General features: G+C 39.7%; 1 protein-coding gene across 1 annotated transcript in view; it reads left to right on the top strand.

Moving 5' to 3' along the window:
• The first annotated feature begins 3938 nt into the window (after positions 1–3938).
• The window catches only part of OSBPL1A (oxysterol binding protein like 1A), a 58431-nt gene continuing 45762 nt past the window's right edge, over positions 3939–16607 (top strand). Inside the window, exons 1-7 of the mRNA XM_026056763.1 lie at positions 3939–3989; positions 4077–4121; positions 5148–5221; positions 6410–6511; positions 7457–7582; positions 11172–11253; positions 14200–14306. Coding sequence (XP_025912548.1) covers positions 4115–4121; positions 5148–5221; positions 6410–6511; positions 7457–7582; positions 11172–11253; positions 14200–14306 — 498 coding nt within the window. The 5' untranslated portion in view covers positions 3939–3989; positions 4077–4114. The remainder of the gene's footprint in view (positions 3990–4076; positions 4122–5147; positions 5222–6409; positions 6512–7456; positions 7583–11171; positions 11254–14199; positions 14307–16607) is intronic.

Here is a 16607-nt window from a genome sequence, read left to right as displayed (position 1 = left end):
TGGAAGAGCAGCAGTGGGTAATAGTCTGACAAGTGGACAAGCCTTGGCAGTCTTTCTATGATGTCTCTCATGCGAGCCCCTGGCAGGCCACAAACCTCCCTAGACATGAGGTCAGGTCGGCAGATAGRTGCCTCCGTCCCCTGCAGCAGGGAGTCCCCCACAACAATCACCCGCCGCTTCTTCCGGGCGTTCCGGCAGGGCGCAGGGTCTGTTGTCCCAGGTACTTCCCTTGCAGCCATGCCCATCTCCTCCTCATCCTGGAGGGYRCTAAAYCTGTTCTTCAGCTGCAAGTCTTCGGGAGGAGTAGGAGCCTTTCTCCTCCCACGAGCAGTGACCAGTTTCTAGCCTTCTTCTAYGRTGTTATGATGTACCGTTTCACACGGMACAGAGCCCTCCGGCAGCTCCACTGCTGCRGGGGGYTGGGACTCCTGAAGCTGTACAGTTTCCGAAAATACCCTGTCTATCTCTTGCTCYGCTTCYCGGATGCTGCGCAGCCTACTGACCTCCTCCYRTAACTCCCTTACCTGAYRACACARCTCGYCAACAGCAGCACACCTCCTGCAGGAGAGCTGGCTGCCAGCCCAGGCCTCCCGGAGAGGCCCCAAGCACTCCCTGCAGCCTGAGACCTGTAGAGCTGCATCTACTGTCAGAGGGTCAGTCTGGGTCGCAGCCTCTGACACAGCAACTCCAACAGCCACTGGGGAACGCGTTGTGCGGCGTGTCACGACCATACCTGAGGAAGAGTACACTACAGGGATCAGAAACGAAGGTACCTTCGTGTGCCCTTCTGCGTGAACTGCTGCGTGAACTGCTGCGCGAACTGCTGCGCTCTGGGAGCTGCGCTCTAGGCCTGGCTCTTATAAAGGCCTCTCCCTAGCACTGCCTAAGAGGGTGCTTGACCGCCCTAATCAAGGGCCACTGGGATCAAAGGCCCCAACTCTCTTTGGTTAGGGGCACCAAGAGAGCTCGTTAGCAGCAGCCACTCCTAGCTAGAGCTTTTCCCACGAGCTTTTCCCAGGAGAAGTCAAGGCCTCCTGCAGTTATCCTTGCCTGGCTTCCCCTTTCCTGTTCACAGCAATCACCTGCTAGTTCCTCGGGGGTCCTCAGAAAGCCCACAACTTCCAACAAGATCCTCAAGTTCTAGTCAGAGCCCAAACACTGCTGCGCAAACTGCTGCGTCTGTTCGCTGCCTCTGTTAGCTGCGCTCTTTGGTGACCTGGAGGCTGGATTTAAGCCAGTTAATAATTCAGTAAATTTATATAGTTTTTTCTTGGGAATCTCTAGGTGAATACTTGGACCTGTGAGCATTTAAAATTTTAAAACTCCTGCTGACTCTTGAGCAAGTCTGAAGAACTTTTTCCACCTCAAAATAGTTCTGTGGTATAAACCTCTCTGACTTTCCTATCCTTCAGTTAGTGCTTCTTGTGAACTGCCCTTCATCTTGAGAGTTCCTTACACTTGCCTGCTGATGTTCAGGACTTTCTGCTTCTGGTGTAATTTTTTTAATTACAAGCTACTGTGCTCATGAAACATCTTTAGCTGCTTTAGTCTACTTTATTGTGAGACCTAATATACCAGAATTTGTTCTCTACTGCCCTGCTTTTGGAGCAGAGTTTCACTTACTTGTAAGATACCTCTTTATCGTTAACTCTCCTTTATTTTGATATTTTTACCAATAAAAAGATTGTACTGTTTGTTTTTAACACAATTTTTAGGAAGAGATGATGTAATGGTATAGTTTCTCTAAACCTTCTCATTGAACTTCAGGCTCCCCCCCCGCCCTTTCCCTGCATGCACTTTCATCTTCTAGCTGCTCCTTCTGATGTATTTTCTTAAAGTCGAATACTGGTGGTGGCTCTTGTTTTTCCCTCTTGTCAAGATTCTCATTAGATCACAATATGTTTAGCTACCAAAAGCTAGACGTTCAGTAGCTGAATCTTAACCCGAGTTCTTTAGCCTTGAGACAAAGCCAATAACTGTGTTCTTCCTGTGAGTTCTCAAAAACTTACTGTACGCTTACTGAAATGGCTGGAGAACTTTTAGCTCAGTGAAACTATGCAAGGTATAAGCTGCTGAAAGCACAGGGATGTGGCTTAAAAGGTGTTGATGGAAGGGAGTTGGGAAGGGTAGAGATAAGACAGTTGTAAAACAGCTGGTCCGAAAGAATTAAAACCTAAGAACACTCAAGAACTCAAGTATTTAAGATCTTAATATTAATGAGGTTATGCTTCTACAAACTATCTCTCTATGACTTATATTCTCTTCCCAGCTGTAGCAGTTTATCCTTTAGGACGAACTATTTTGCAGCACATTTAAGGTGGTTAGTGTTGATGCTGACTTAAATTGCTGCTGTGGGAATCCTGTTATTTTTGAGTAATTTCTCTAATATAGCATATGGCTCATGCRGAAGACTGAAATCGGGTTTCTCTAAGATTTTTGCCATGCACCTGTGAATTTAGTCTCTTAAAACTGCTGAAAAGCAACTTAGTCTTTCTATTAAGACAGTCCTGTTTGGAAGCTGAATTTTAATGGCTGATATTGAATGTACACATCAGATAGTCACATATTTGAGCAGAAGTGTAGTAGTATTTTAGGGGGTTTAATAGCACCATGCTTAATAACAATGTTCTTGACAAGAAAAGGGGCAATTTCCCAAACCTTTTTTTTTCTTCTCAATTTCATAGCTGCTCTAGTCTTGAAAGTTTCCGTAATAGTTAGACATCTAGCAATGTAGATGACTGAACTGTAGTGCTGGGGAATGTTCTCCGGCACTGTGTAACTTAACAATATAAATATTTCCAAGTTGTGCAGCAGAGGTGGAAAGGATGTAGGAAGTCCCCTACTGTAGCTGAATATCTTGCTTGATTGTTGTAGTTCTTGCCCTTCTCATAACATTCACTACCTGCCCTCTTCATTGCCAGGTCTACACTGAAGTGCTCTTTGGGTTTAGGAGTAGTTAACAGCCAAAAGAATGAACATGGCATCTGGGGAGTAAACAAAACTTTGGGTTTTTTTTTCAGTTAAACAAGCCAAAACCTCCTGATATCAACTGTACAGATCAGATGGGAAATACACCGTTGCATTGTGCAGCATACYGTGCCCATAAGCACTGTGCCTTAAAACTTCTGAAAAATGGAGCAGATCCCAAAATAAGAAACAAAAATGGTGAGTACCAAATGAAAGTCTGTAAAGTGCTAAGAAAAGGCAGAAATTTAAAGCCTCTGTAAGCTATGTTACTTAGCATTTAATATTTAGGAAAAATCTTATGGTGCTTTACAAATCTTGTATTGCTAATAAAGGAAGCCTGACAGTGACTAAATTGCAAGATAATTAAGAAAATGAAAAGCTTGTGTGATAAGTATTTTGCTGCAACTCTTAACTGACCATTCCTAGAAAATTCACCTGCCTTTTTTCTTAACCACGATAATTGCGTGGTTTTTGTTTTCTTGATACTGAACATTGTATATTGGACATGGATAAACAAACAAAAAGATTGGTAGGATTGAAGGCCTGGCACAGACAAGTAACTCTTCAGAAGAAGGATYATAGTGAAAGCAAATCCGGGAAGACTTTACACAGATGTTATGCAGACTGTATACTTATCATTATTAAGACGTCTCTATCTTGATATTTGTGAATGTTCTGAATTTTTTTACATAGCTGAACTGCTAAAAATTATCTTAAATAACTAAGAACAAAGGCCCCTTATACTTCCAGTAGAACTGAAGGGCAGTTCAGTGCACTGAAGAACCTTTTTCATCTTCCACCTAAGAAGCTTGTTTCTCATCCCCAGTAAGTTCAGATGCTTGTAGGACCAAACTTTAGTGGATATGCACAGTGTCAGAGAGATTATTTTAAAAATTAAGTGCCTCTAAGTTTATTTGCATCAAATTCTCATGCCTTGTCTTGGTTACTAAACAGATCAAACACCCCTTGATCTAGCCCAAGGTGCAGAAATGAAACAGATACTGGGAGGTAAAACTGGAAAGGTAGGCACTTTTGTATCCATTTAAAACACTGCGTTCCAAGACTGGCTAGTTGGAGCTATTTCTATAAAAGCTTTAATTTCTATGCAGGTTATCAACAAACCCCTGAGACGATATGAAGGTCTCCTATGGAAGGTATGTTTTACTTCCTTTTCTGAAAAAAAGCTTATGGTATTTCCCAATAAGTTATTTTACATACTTAAGTTACAGTTGATAGATGAAGGAGGTTTTCAGTAATACCTTTGCTAGATGACTTAACTTTTATTCTGATTAGAATAAGTTATAATGGGATATAATTGGATAAGTTATAGATGGGCTGGCCAAAGTGGAGCAGTAACTAGATTCAGGTCACTCTGATCTTAAAAACCTCAGTCCCTAAAATACATCTGACTTATTGGGGGGGAGGGTAATTTTTGTGGCATATTTTCACTGTGGTAAAGTTTTGTACCCTATCTGTATGATGGGCAGAATGCTCTTTCCTCTCCTGCATAGATGTCTTAAATCTTTAACTTATTTGACTAACATTTTGCTACAAGTTAACCTTCTATCAGATTTTTAAAAACTTACAGGGAAGATATAAATCAAATACTTGTTTTTCTCTGATCTTCAAGCAACTTTCCTTTTTTTCCCCTTATAATAAAGAGAAAATTTTCTCCATCTTACACATGAGCACCTAATTTTGGTGTTCCTCTGTGGAATCTTTGAAGACATTCTGAAGTTTTCTTCAGTGTAAATTTTCCTATATACGCACACACAATTGTAAAATAAGGAACTGTTTTCTAAATGAGACCTATGTATTAATGCTTGTAAAAGGTAAAATGTTGCAGTTAGCTTTCTTAACGTGTTTTTTTGTTTCTCATTTTGTTGTATGAAGTGTAACTGTGCTGTGATTAGCAACCCCTCTAATATTAAAAAATGCAGTATTTTAATACTTCAGTTCCTACTGAACAGCAAGATCAACAAAACCTTGTCTTTAGGTACTTTTTAACTTCCAAAAAAGAAAATACTGTAATTATAAAGTATTCTCAGATTGTTGTGATCACCAAGATAATATGTAACGCCTGAAATGTCCTAAAGAGAGCCAGTTTTATGTAATGGTCTTCAAGCTATCAAACTTACTGTGAATAGCAACTGTTCAGCTGTTAACCTTCTCTCTTTTAGAGCTCACGATTTTTTGGTTGGAAACTGTACTGGGTAGTACTAGAACATGGAGTCCTTTCCTGGTATCGGAGACAGTAAGTTCTGTGTTTAAATTTCTGATAAATGAGTTAAGTAATTCCCTTCTTCACATTATTAAATCTCTTTTTCTTTCAAAGAGCTGATGCAGTAAATAATGATCATCGTCAGGGATGCAAGCATCTAACACAAGCTGTCTGCACGGTAGGAAGTGAGATGAGACTTGTAATTACTGTTTTTGTATGTGATGGTGTTCTGTACGTAGTCAATGAAATCTTTGGCTAGGTTGGTAAGCATGCCTTTTTAAAAAAAACGCTTGTGCTGTTGTGAGAAATGCTTTGTCATTCTTATCAAGCAAAGTAATTCAATATGTAAAGTGACTGTTTAGCTCTTTCATCTCTTTCCAGTCTTGAGGATATAAATAAACATAAGGCTTCCATAAAGGATGCCTCTTCAGTTGTACAAAATGGCTGTTTGAACTGTGTGATGCAGAGTAACAAAACTTTAGTTCCTCCTGTAACTTGCACTRGCTACTTGTGAGTGAACATGTAACTTAAGTATATCTCAGAGAACTGAAATTTTGAAAGTGACTTTTGGAAAACCTTCTTACAATGAAATTCAGTCATGCTTATGGGATTCTCTTTTGGAAGGGATGGATGGAAGACAGAGCAAAAACAAGCCAGGTGTGACAGTCCAGGCAAAGAATAATTATCTCAGACCTTCTCATCACATAAGTGTATGGGAGGGAAAGAAGGGTATATAATGCAGAGGAAGATGAAAGTGTTCAAGGAGAATGAATTTAGGATCATTTCAGTACTTTCTTCTTTAGCTAACTTGTCATAGCTCTATGTATTGGCACCACAAATTCTCTGTTAAGCTATAGTTATATATACTGTTGCTATATAGAAAGTGATTCTTGCCTTTCTATATCTATAATTCCTTAATCTAGGTTGTCTTGCACTGTTGTTGAAACTGTCTGAATCCAGGGTTGCTGTGCAAATATTTCTTGACCTAAAGAACCTCGGTATTTTCATCCATGAGGTAGCAAAGTGCAAGGCAGCATGCTTTGCAAAACTGTTCTAAAGCTTCTTTACTTGTTAACTGTACTTGCTTTGCATCAAAACTGAAGCAAAAACTTCAGAGTTGACAGTAATTTTCTACTTTGCTTACTTTAACAGCAGTTTTGTCTTTTTTTTTTTCCCCAGATTCATTAAACTCATTTTTGCCACTTCTCCCCATCACTCTAGGTAAAATCTACAGATAGTTGCTTCTTTTCCGTCAGATGTTTTGATGACACTGTTCATCGTTTCAAGATCCCTAAAAATAACATTCCTCCTCAAACTAGAGAGGTAATAGTGACTCTCTATTAAAGGCTTTAAGATGTAATAACTTCTATAATAAAAAATAATTTGCAAAGCTAACTATGGATGCCTAAGTAGTGGGTTCAGTATCTTGAACATCAGGATGGGGTGACATAACTGCATGTTTTGAATCTTTTAGCATGGCTATAGACTACATAGCATGTCATTCTCTTTAAAATTTGTGCCTTGTTTTCCAGCTTTGTTCCTGTATTATGCCCCCTAGTCTAACTTCCTTTTTTTTTTAATTGCAACTTCCTTCTGTTGCATTTTCTTTCATAATTTGTTATCCCAAACAAAAAAGGTTTTAATGATATGTTCTACTTTTAGCCAAGCTCTAAGATGAGCTAATACATGATATTCAAAAAATAGTGGATCTGAAACAAGAGAATGACCTCTCCCCCCCCCCCCGGGCTTTTTTGTAGTGTAGTTATTACTGTGTACCTCTATAGGTGTAGTAACTAGAGATGATGCAGGGGTGGAGGCAACAGGAGGAGAAGAATCTAYCTCCTCTATTACAGTAGTGCTTAGTTTTGCAAACAGTTTGTCGTACATAAGAAGGCAGACTTTGTCACAGGGACCTTGCTGTCCGAACAGAAAGCAAAAAATGCAAAATAATTCCCTACAGTGTTTCTTTAAGAGTGACATCGATTAATTATGTAACCTGGGATAAGCTTAGAGAGGTATGTGGCATTTGTGTTTAAAGTCTGATCAAGCAAGTCCTAGGCAGCACTCTGGCCACTGTGTATCTCATCTTGAATATGATATGTTACAATTTTTAGCAGTCTACTTTCTCCTAATTTTAAGGTGTCTCATGTTACTACTGAGTATCTTATTCATGTCAATAGAACACTTTAATTCGTTTTCTTTCATGTCTACTGTTGCCTTTCAGGTGCGACTGTGGAAACATATTTTAACTGTCTCTTTTCTGTTCAGGGTTGGCTGGAAGCAATAGAAGACCACTCTGCATATAGCACTCACTACTGCACACAGGAACAGCTCAGTAGTGATGATGAGGAAGATGATACAGTATCTGTTACGGACCTTCAAGAAACTCTGAAAGTATGTGCTGAGTACTTGGCTCATGCATCTAGGCAGTTGCAGATTTAATACTGGTTTGTGTTGGAATACTCAAGTATACTTTTGGCCAAAAGTAATGATTCTTTCTTCCTGTAGATAGATAAATGCTGTTTGTATTTGCAGTGCTTACTGTCATATATTCCTGTTCAGACTGTATGTATAAAATGGCATGTTTATCATAGCTACAGGAGTTGCTTTTTTCACTTCTATCAGTACTACTGCAAGGTAGAAAACTGTTTTAGACTCTTGGCCAGGAGAGGGAGCCTCATGTACTTAATTCGTTATTCTCTAGCCTTGGTGTGACCAAATGTAACCTTCAGCTATATGTACCTCTGTAAAACAGACAATGAAACAGCTTAGGTGTCAGCCTTTAACACCCCAGGTCACATCAGGTCCTCTGTACAGTGATTCTTCAGACTTCCAATGGGGAATGAGTCTCTTGATTATTCTAGTATCCAACCTGTGGTTCTTGCTCTTTGCCCTACTTCACCTTGAAGTGAAAGGGTTTAGAAGTATATATAAACAAAATTTCTGACACTGCAACACAAAAATCACCAATTCACTTGTACCATACCTTGTGATATAAAAGGAAGAACTTGAAATAGCTCATGGCAGAAGGGAGATGGGAGAATACCTGGTGCTGGCAATTCCCAGCAGTCCACTGAAGAAGGGGCTGCCAAGAAGTGTGGGCCTTAGGAGAACTCAGTAATTACTTGCTTCAGCAGTTTCTGCCAGTCATCTTCTGCAGCTGAGTTCTGGATTATTCAGCAGGTTGTGTCAGTGCAGTCCTGCTGTTTATCATGTGATTTATCTTCAACACACTGGGACCCTGTGGTAACACTCCACAGAAGCCTGCTCTTGGCCCCCAAATTGCCTGGCACTGGGCTTGATAGGCTTCTTTTCAAGAAAAACTTGAGTTATAAAACTTAATTGCACAAACTGACATAATAAACTTCAGAAGTAACATTTAATGACTGTTTCCTCAGTCAGCTGTCTTTGAAATAGAAGTATTTTCTGTAGAAACACATTTGTGATGCTTCATGGAGTAGAACAGGTACACAGTTCACATGCCAGCTTCTTTCTTCAGTTCACTGCAGTCTCAGTCCCCGTTTTGTCCAGGATTGAAAGGGGCTAGAAGGAATGGAAGTATAAGTAACTTGAACTGAAACTTAGAAGAAACAGTGTAGGAGAACTTCAAACCTTTTTTTTTTTTTTTTTTTTTTAAGGCTTCTTGACAGTCTGCTGCTGTGTGGGGAAACTGTAAAAGGGATGATCCAAAATACTAGTGTGTACTTCAATACTGCAGCTGACTTAACTTTCAAAACAACCTCAGTTTTGTGGAAGAGATGCTCTAGTAGTGTGTGTGATCTTGTATGTTATGTTTTAGCAATCTTATGAGAGTTCTGATAGGTTATTTACCATTATCTTTGATGCCTTACAGTTATATAACTTCAGACCATTTGAAGGCAGATTGGATTATTGTAAATGTAAAAAAGAGAATATTCAGACTTTCTCAAGCAAATTCAGAAGAGCCTTTAGGCAGGCCCAAGAGTTTGACTAGAAACTCAGGATTGTCTTTTTTAACTGCTGAAAGAAGTGTTTTGCTGAATCCCTTCCTGTTGCTTGGTAGCCTTTAGTGTTACAGCCTCCTCTATTGTTAGAGGCTACAGTTCCACTAATCTTCACACATTTGCATCTGAGCTTCAATGAAGGCATACGAAGGTGCCAAAACATGTCACTCCCTGGTAAAACTGCATGGACAATGTTTCAGCACACAGATCTTTCTCCTCCTCTTCCCTTTCCCCCCCAACTTCAAGACCAATAAAAGTGTGACTGTTATAGGTATCAAGTCACTGTCAGTTCAAATTAAGCCTTTACAAAATACCTTCTCTGCATGTTCCCCTCCACCATGGCTACAAATGAGCACTACAAATCTCTCTTATTTCTCCTTCACTTTGAGTTAAGAATGCTAGAGTAGCCATAGCAGCTCAGACTAGAAGTCCTCCAAGGTGATAGCTAATCACCAACAGAGCGCAGTAGATGTCTAAGAGAGTAAAACAAACAGGGGAAGTATAGAATGACTTTCTGCCTTCTTCCAGTCCAGTGTTTTGGGACTTCTTGAACCTGAGGCATCAACTAGATGTTCTCTTTAATGCCACTGGATCTGTGGTCGATGATTTTTGCTTTTTCTTTTTTTTCAATTTATATTTTTGTCCTGTGCTTCTTGCTGCAAGAATCTATACTGTATCATTGTGTGTAGCTTAGAGAAAAGCTTTTGYTGTTTGCAGCCTGCTGCCTGATGAGGACTTGGTGCCTTCCAGTTCTTTTGTTGTGCTGTAGTGAGTAGAAATCAGTTATGTGCTGAGTGGCGAACTTTAACTCCTATCTTGCAATTGGCTATTTTTAAGATAATATGATATGGATTTATGCTATGTCAATGCTGTTCTTTTCCCCTTCTAATGCTATTGTCTTCTTGACTGCTGCTGAAAATAGACCTGATAGTTCTGTGGCGGTATCCACACATCAAAGGGCCTTTTAGAAGAAGTGATAGGCTCTGAAGTCTATCACTCATGTACACTGGTCTGCAGGTATTGAGACTTTTGTCTATTGCTGTCTTTCCCTGCAAAAGGAAAGACTACAGCATTGCAAAAGAATTCTATATGTTCAAATCATGTCATACAATGAACAAGCCAGTCATAATGCATCTGGAAAGGGGGATATATGTTCAACAGGATGTGCTTCCTTGAGTGTATGTCTAGCTAATGGACAGGTCCAGAGCCTGGCTTTTGAAGTTCACACAACTACAAAGTCTACAGTCACTTCTGTGCTTCATGGTTTGTGGCAAGATCCTGCCCAACAATAAAATGGAAAAGACAAGCTAATATAAGTGCTTCCAAATGTAATTCTGTATAGAAAAATGTCCTGCTTATCTTTTTGAGGTRGCTGACTATAACATGGTGAATAAACTTTCAAGTGTCCATAGCTGGCATTAGTGTCTACTCATAAATTAAAATGCCACTGCACTAATTTTGTTTTTACTGGAGAAGCAGCATCTTATAAGGTCAATGATGGGTGAATAACACTGCCCTTGTTCTGCTAAGCTTACTTTATTAGATCTTTAAAAACTTGTGCTGTGAAATCCCTAGTGCTTGAAGACTGTGTACTGGTCTCTAAAAGTACAGTTGTTTCAAGCGATGGCTTTTCCTGGATTTTCAAACTTTTTAACTAAAAAGGGGGAGAAAACTGGAAAAATAGAATCTTCAGCATAGCTTTTGGGTTTGGTTTGCAATGCTAATTTAAACAAAAGCTGGTCAGTTATATAATGCACATGATTCTTCTGTTGGCTTTGCGTGTCTTTGAAGGTACTTGAAGTAACTCTTTTCAGTTTTAATGTAGCAGTCTCTTTAATTGGGATTCTTTGTTAATGTTTAGTGCTCTCCAGATATAAAAACTTCAGTATACTTAAGAGAAATGTGTGTTTGTATACATGTGTGTGTGTATATAGATAGATAGATAGATATGAGAATATATATACTTAACTATTTCAGAAGTGCCTTTTTCTCTCTTCCAGAAAGCACAAGCATGCCAACAAAGACTCAACAAAGAGATTTCAGACTTCCTTGCAATGGTTAAATCTTTGAATGCTACAAAAGGTAAAACTGTTTAGTTTTATAAAATGCTATCTGTTACCAGGCAACTCATTCTCCTTTTTAAGGAGCACATGCCGTAACTTCACTGAAATTCAATTTTCAGGAGATTGCAGATATAGGTCTGTTTTCCTTATTGAAACAGATTCAAATTAAATAATTATAAGAACTAAGATTTCAGATTCAGAGAAACAACTAGTGAGTACTTTGACTGAAAAATTTTATTGGGGCTGTAAATGTAGTGAAATTTCTCTTAAATATAGCTCTTATTAGATAGTATCATAGGATTATGAGGTAGGGCTTCACTTTCATCAAGGCCTTTGAAAATCTGTAATTGGTGGCTTTTTGCAGACCATAAATGTGCTCTGCAAGGTACAAAGAGCTAGCTGCCTCACTGTAGCTTCCCGCTCATAACTTGTGTTATAGTGAGTAGAAACAATGAAAGCTGACACATGATAAACAGGGTGTGAAGTGAAATTATAAAACTATATAACTGGAGGTAAGATGTGATGGGATATATTCCACAGTCATCTGCCATGAGTTTTATGCCAGATTTGAATTTCTCAGGCTTCATTTTAAATGGTAACTCTTAAATTGACATGTCTGGGATTTTGCAGCATAACAGCCTAAAAATAACATAAACATCAAGCTGCTAAAGATTAGAACTATTGCTTCGCTTAATGCCCTAAACCTGCCCACATATTAAACACATAAAGGAGAATAAGGTAGTTCTATATGCACATTTAACTGTTGTTCTTTTGTAACTGAGTCCTAGTTACTTGTTGTGGCTAAACTTTAGGAAGCTCAAACTAGAGTGCAAGTTGTTTATCTGTGCAAATCTGTAGCTTGTAACAGAACAGAAGTTTGGGGAGGAAAAAGGTTTGACCTCCCCCCCTTCCACTCCTGCACCCTCCCAAATGGAGTCTAAAATACAGATTTTCTCCGTATGTTAGTAGGGTCAGTTACTGTGTGATGTTAACCTAACTTGCACTAATTGGGTATGCTGAATTTTTTGACTTCATGAGGAGAAGTAAGGTTTTGTAACACATGTGAATCTTGTATTGGGAAGCATTTGTAATTAATAATACATTAAAACTGAATTCTTGATGAAGAACAGTTTGAAACTTAGTATTGCGGTAGATAAAGCCCATTTGGTAGATACAACCCCATAGTGCTGTCCTGAAGAGCCAGTGAGGACACCTACGCTCTTTTTTTTGGCTTTTCTAAAAAATATGGAACCTGAATAACCAAAATCCATAGTAAAGCAAAAACAGATACTGTCTTTTGCCAAGAAACTGTTAGTCTCAGCCAATAGCAGTAGTAAGTTCCTATCTTCCTTCCAGTGAATGTTTGTAACTTGATGTGTCGACAAACTGTTTCCAGCTTCATGTTGAGTCCCTGTAAGTCTCAACAGAAAACTCTGCTGTAGCTCTCCCAGTTCTCTGATCAGTACATTGGGTTGGCATGGCCTGTCTAAAGTATTTGAGTCCTCTAGTTCCTTCCAGAGGAATGCAAATTTCTGAGCTAAAAGGCCTTCCATGCGGAGCTTCTGAAAGCTTTAGATTAATCAGAATGGGCATCTTGGGGCTAGAAGATATTTTAAATTCTCGTCTTAACTGCCTTCCCATATGCTATTCAAAATCCAGGATTCTTTGAGATTTATGCATGGTATTTATTACAAATAAAAAATGACTCCAGCATTCAGTGTGCTGCCCTCCATCTAGAGGTGCTAGCTGTTCTTGATAGCTGCTGTAAATAGGGACTCCAAATTTCAGTCAGTAGTGAGCTTTGATATCAAAGGCAACAAGTAGTATTTGGAAACGTACTGTGTCTTGAGGACTGCACAAACACTATGATTGCAAAATAAATGCACAGCTATTATAAAACTATCATCACTGGAGCTCTTAATCTCAATTGCTGCAACATCAACCTGAAGCGCATTAGTGCTAGACTCTATCTATATTACTAAATAGTGTCGAGCTGGAGGCTGGAGCTCCTAGACACTTACTTTTATTGCAGCTAGTATGCTACCTGAGAATGGCATGTGTGACAGGCTTGCCACAGGCACAGTCTCTTCCACATCTTTAATATGTGGAAGCTCATGGCTCATCACTTGGTTTTATGACTGGATGTGTGMAGCAACAACCTGAACTTTACTTACTTTCATACTTGTACAAATGTAAGTACAGTTTTTGGAATTTCCAGCACTAACTTCTGAGGAATTGCTGCACATCACAGAAACTTCAAAGATGAACTCAGCCCAATCAGCTGGTAGTTATTTAATATTTATGATAATGTGCTTCTGGTTCTAGACACACAGCCTTGTTCAGAAAGTCATACAGGTCAGGCTATGAGGTGGCATTGCTATGGAAGCTGCATTGCTTATCCTGGAGATGACTCCATGAAAATAAGGCCTCCTTCCCCTTTTATTGACCAGTGTCCTTGTTGCTCCCAGTCTGTTTTTTTCTAAGCTAATTTTCCAACTCCACTGTGGTAAGCTTTTTCTCTCCTGTATTACACAATGGCAGAAGGCAAAAAAACTGCACTTCCCACACTAGTTCATATTAAACCAGTGCAGTATCCTTGTATTTGGATTTTGGCTCCTGGCAGCTCTGAGGCTTTTAAATCTAGAAGGTTAAAAGGAGAGACTGCTGCTAGTCAGTCTTTCAGTGTGTTGCTGCCATAGCTTACCTCCTCTGCTTTCCAAGCCGTGTTGAAAGAGAGACTTGATCTATTCATGTGCTTTTTATACCAATACTTGGGAAAGGATGCAAGAGAGGGAACTTGCTTTCTCTCAGTGCTACATTTGCTTGTCCTCATACAGACCTTAGTGCTTCAGCCCTCATGTAGAATATAAATGTTATGTTTGTGTTATTTAGAGGAGAAAATAGGGAAAGTATCCTGTGGTTTACAGTGTCCTTCCTAAAGCTCTTAATGTCTTGATGCTTTCAGGAATATCTTCTCCCCTCCTGCAAAAAGTTGATGTGGTCTCTGAAGTATCCCAGGAAACTTGTGATGCCCTGGCTGACTGCCTCAACCTATTCACAAAACAGGAAGGGGTATGTATTTTCTTGTGTGGGACTCTAAAGGGTCTGAATAACTTAAGATATTTTGCTAGCTCCCTGCTCARCTGCTATAAACAAATACACCTATAGAGCTATATATTGTTAGCAAGCTGTCTTTTTACATGCTCAGTGTCTAGTGAAAACTCGTGCCTCTAAAGAGAGTAGCTAAGTCCTTTACAAAAGGATATCTTAGTATTGAGCGTTCAGAATAGACCCAGATCTTGCTTATAAACGACTGCTTAAAATGTTCAAACTGAATGCTTGAATTCAATAAAACAGTTGCTTTGCTAATTTGAAGGTTACTGTATTGAGGAAAATTCTTCTCCTTTTTGGACTGACTGTGAGGTGCTGAACAGTATTGCTTCTGAATTTGTTTTTCAGACCATGTGCTTAGTGGGTGTATGATGGTATCTGTTGGACTTCTGGCTTTTCTGGTGATAAATACCTTGTATGGTGTTGAGTATAGTTCATATGCTTCAATTTGGGAATGTATGGTATGCTCATTAGTTCCAGAGCTAGGAGATTCTTTTTTTTCCTTCTCCTTCTAGAAGATACATTAGTACCATGGAATAAATGCATCTTCCTGAATTGTGATAACAGTAATTATTCAGTTTGTCTCTTGTTATCATCAGCAAGCTGTATTTCAAAATGAGGTAGTGTTGGTGCTGGTAGGTCTCCTCCAATTATTTAACAATGAGCCCTGTTGTCTAGGCTTGCTTTACAATTTTTTTTCATTCCTTTCCAAAGCTTTTTCTCTCCAGTCACAAGTCTTCTAGACTCACTTGAGTCAAGCTCCAGCAGAGTGGAACAAGCATTGTTTTTCTTACATTGGGTTTTTTCTTTCTATAAGAAAATCTAATATGAAGGTTGCCAGTTCCATTTATGGATGAGGGGGAAATTGTTACAATAGTGGGTGTAGTGCTAGTTAGTATTCCTTAATTGTGTTGGCGTCTTGCTTCGAGCAAGACTAAAATATCTTTCTAGAGTGGAGTGTGGCAAAACATATGGTGAAATTGTAATTTCACCTTACTTGAACTTGGACAGTATCAGTAGGTGTTAGAGCCCTTCTTTCAATCTGGAAGCRCATGGATTTGGCCACTGAGGGACAGGCTGAGGTATAAACTTGAATTTCTGCCATAGCTAGTAAAAACAGTCCCTTATGACAGAGAGGAAAGATGTGATCGTAGTGTTTTGTGTTTTGGTATTTTTAAAGTTCAAAGTGTTGCAATTTCAGAGTATAATGGAGGCTTTTAAAAACAGCACAAATTCATAAGGAAAAGGAATTGCAGCTGAGATGTMTCCTTAAGACTTGAATCTCTGAAAAAAAGTTATATTCCTTGAGTTATATATATATATTCCTTCCTGTTCTTTAACCCACAGCATTTCTTTTGTTGCCTTTTATAAGACAGAGCACTGCTCTTTCCTATCTGGTGTTGATTTCTAGGCTGTAGTTCTGTTGGCTTTGCCAAAGCAATCTCTTGGGTTTTGCATTAGTGAATGATACGACCCCAGGTAAATGCTTTAATATTCCTTCTAAAGATGCTGAATGGAAAAACATTACTCTGCTGAAGCGATCAAACTGTAATGTAAAAACACTAAATAACTCTTTAAAAAAAATCTTTTGCATTTATTTTTCTTCTGATCAATGAAATTAAGGCATATGTGTTTTAAGTGTTTGGCAGGCCAATTCTTGCCAGGTCAGAACACGGGAGGTAGCTGTTTCCAACCTAGCTTCAGGAAGGATAACTCTGCACCTGCTTAAAGGCTTCTTCCATGTTTGTCCTGCTGTTTCCAGGCCTCCTTCTTCACCCGTTGGGCTGCTTCATTGCTGCTCCAGTGTCTGAGCTCTGCTGCTTGTCTTAGGGCGACTGCCTGATGGGATTTCCTCCTTGATCCCCGGCGCAGAGCTGAACTGCTCGCTCCACACTTTCAACCACGCTGTGCATGTCCCATGAACTCTGGTTCTCTTCCTAAAATGAGCGTATTCTCGGGCTCAACACCATTTTATAGTGTCTCTTTAAGCATAATTCTTTTTCCTTCTTTAGCTTAAATTGTCAGCATACCAGGGACGGCTGCTTGGCTAATGCGGAGGCTGCTGGCTTCAGCAGGGATAAACACGGCGCACGCTTTCTGGCTTGCGGATGACCTCTTTGCTCAGGACGCTGTGGGGAAATGGTAGCAGCATCGCGCCACACGCGGACGAAACTGCTCAAAACGCGGCTTGCGCTCCCAGTTCCCCCGGAGCCGCCTTGCCCCCCGCAGCAGCGGCGGCGGGCGCCGGCCCGCCTGGCGCAG

Source organism: Apteryx rowi, unplaced genomic scaffold (assembly GCF_003343035.1).
Source record: "Apteryx rowi isolate R43461 unplaced genomic scaffold, aptRow1 scaffold_1329, whole genome shotgun sequence".
Taxonomy (NCBI): Eukaryota; Metazoa; Chordata; class Aves; order Apterygiformes; family Apterygidae; genus Apteryx; species Apteryx rowi.
Note: the sequence above shows the minus strand (reverse complement) of the source record. Positions and strands in the feature narration are given on the sequence as shown.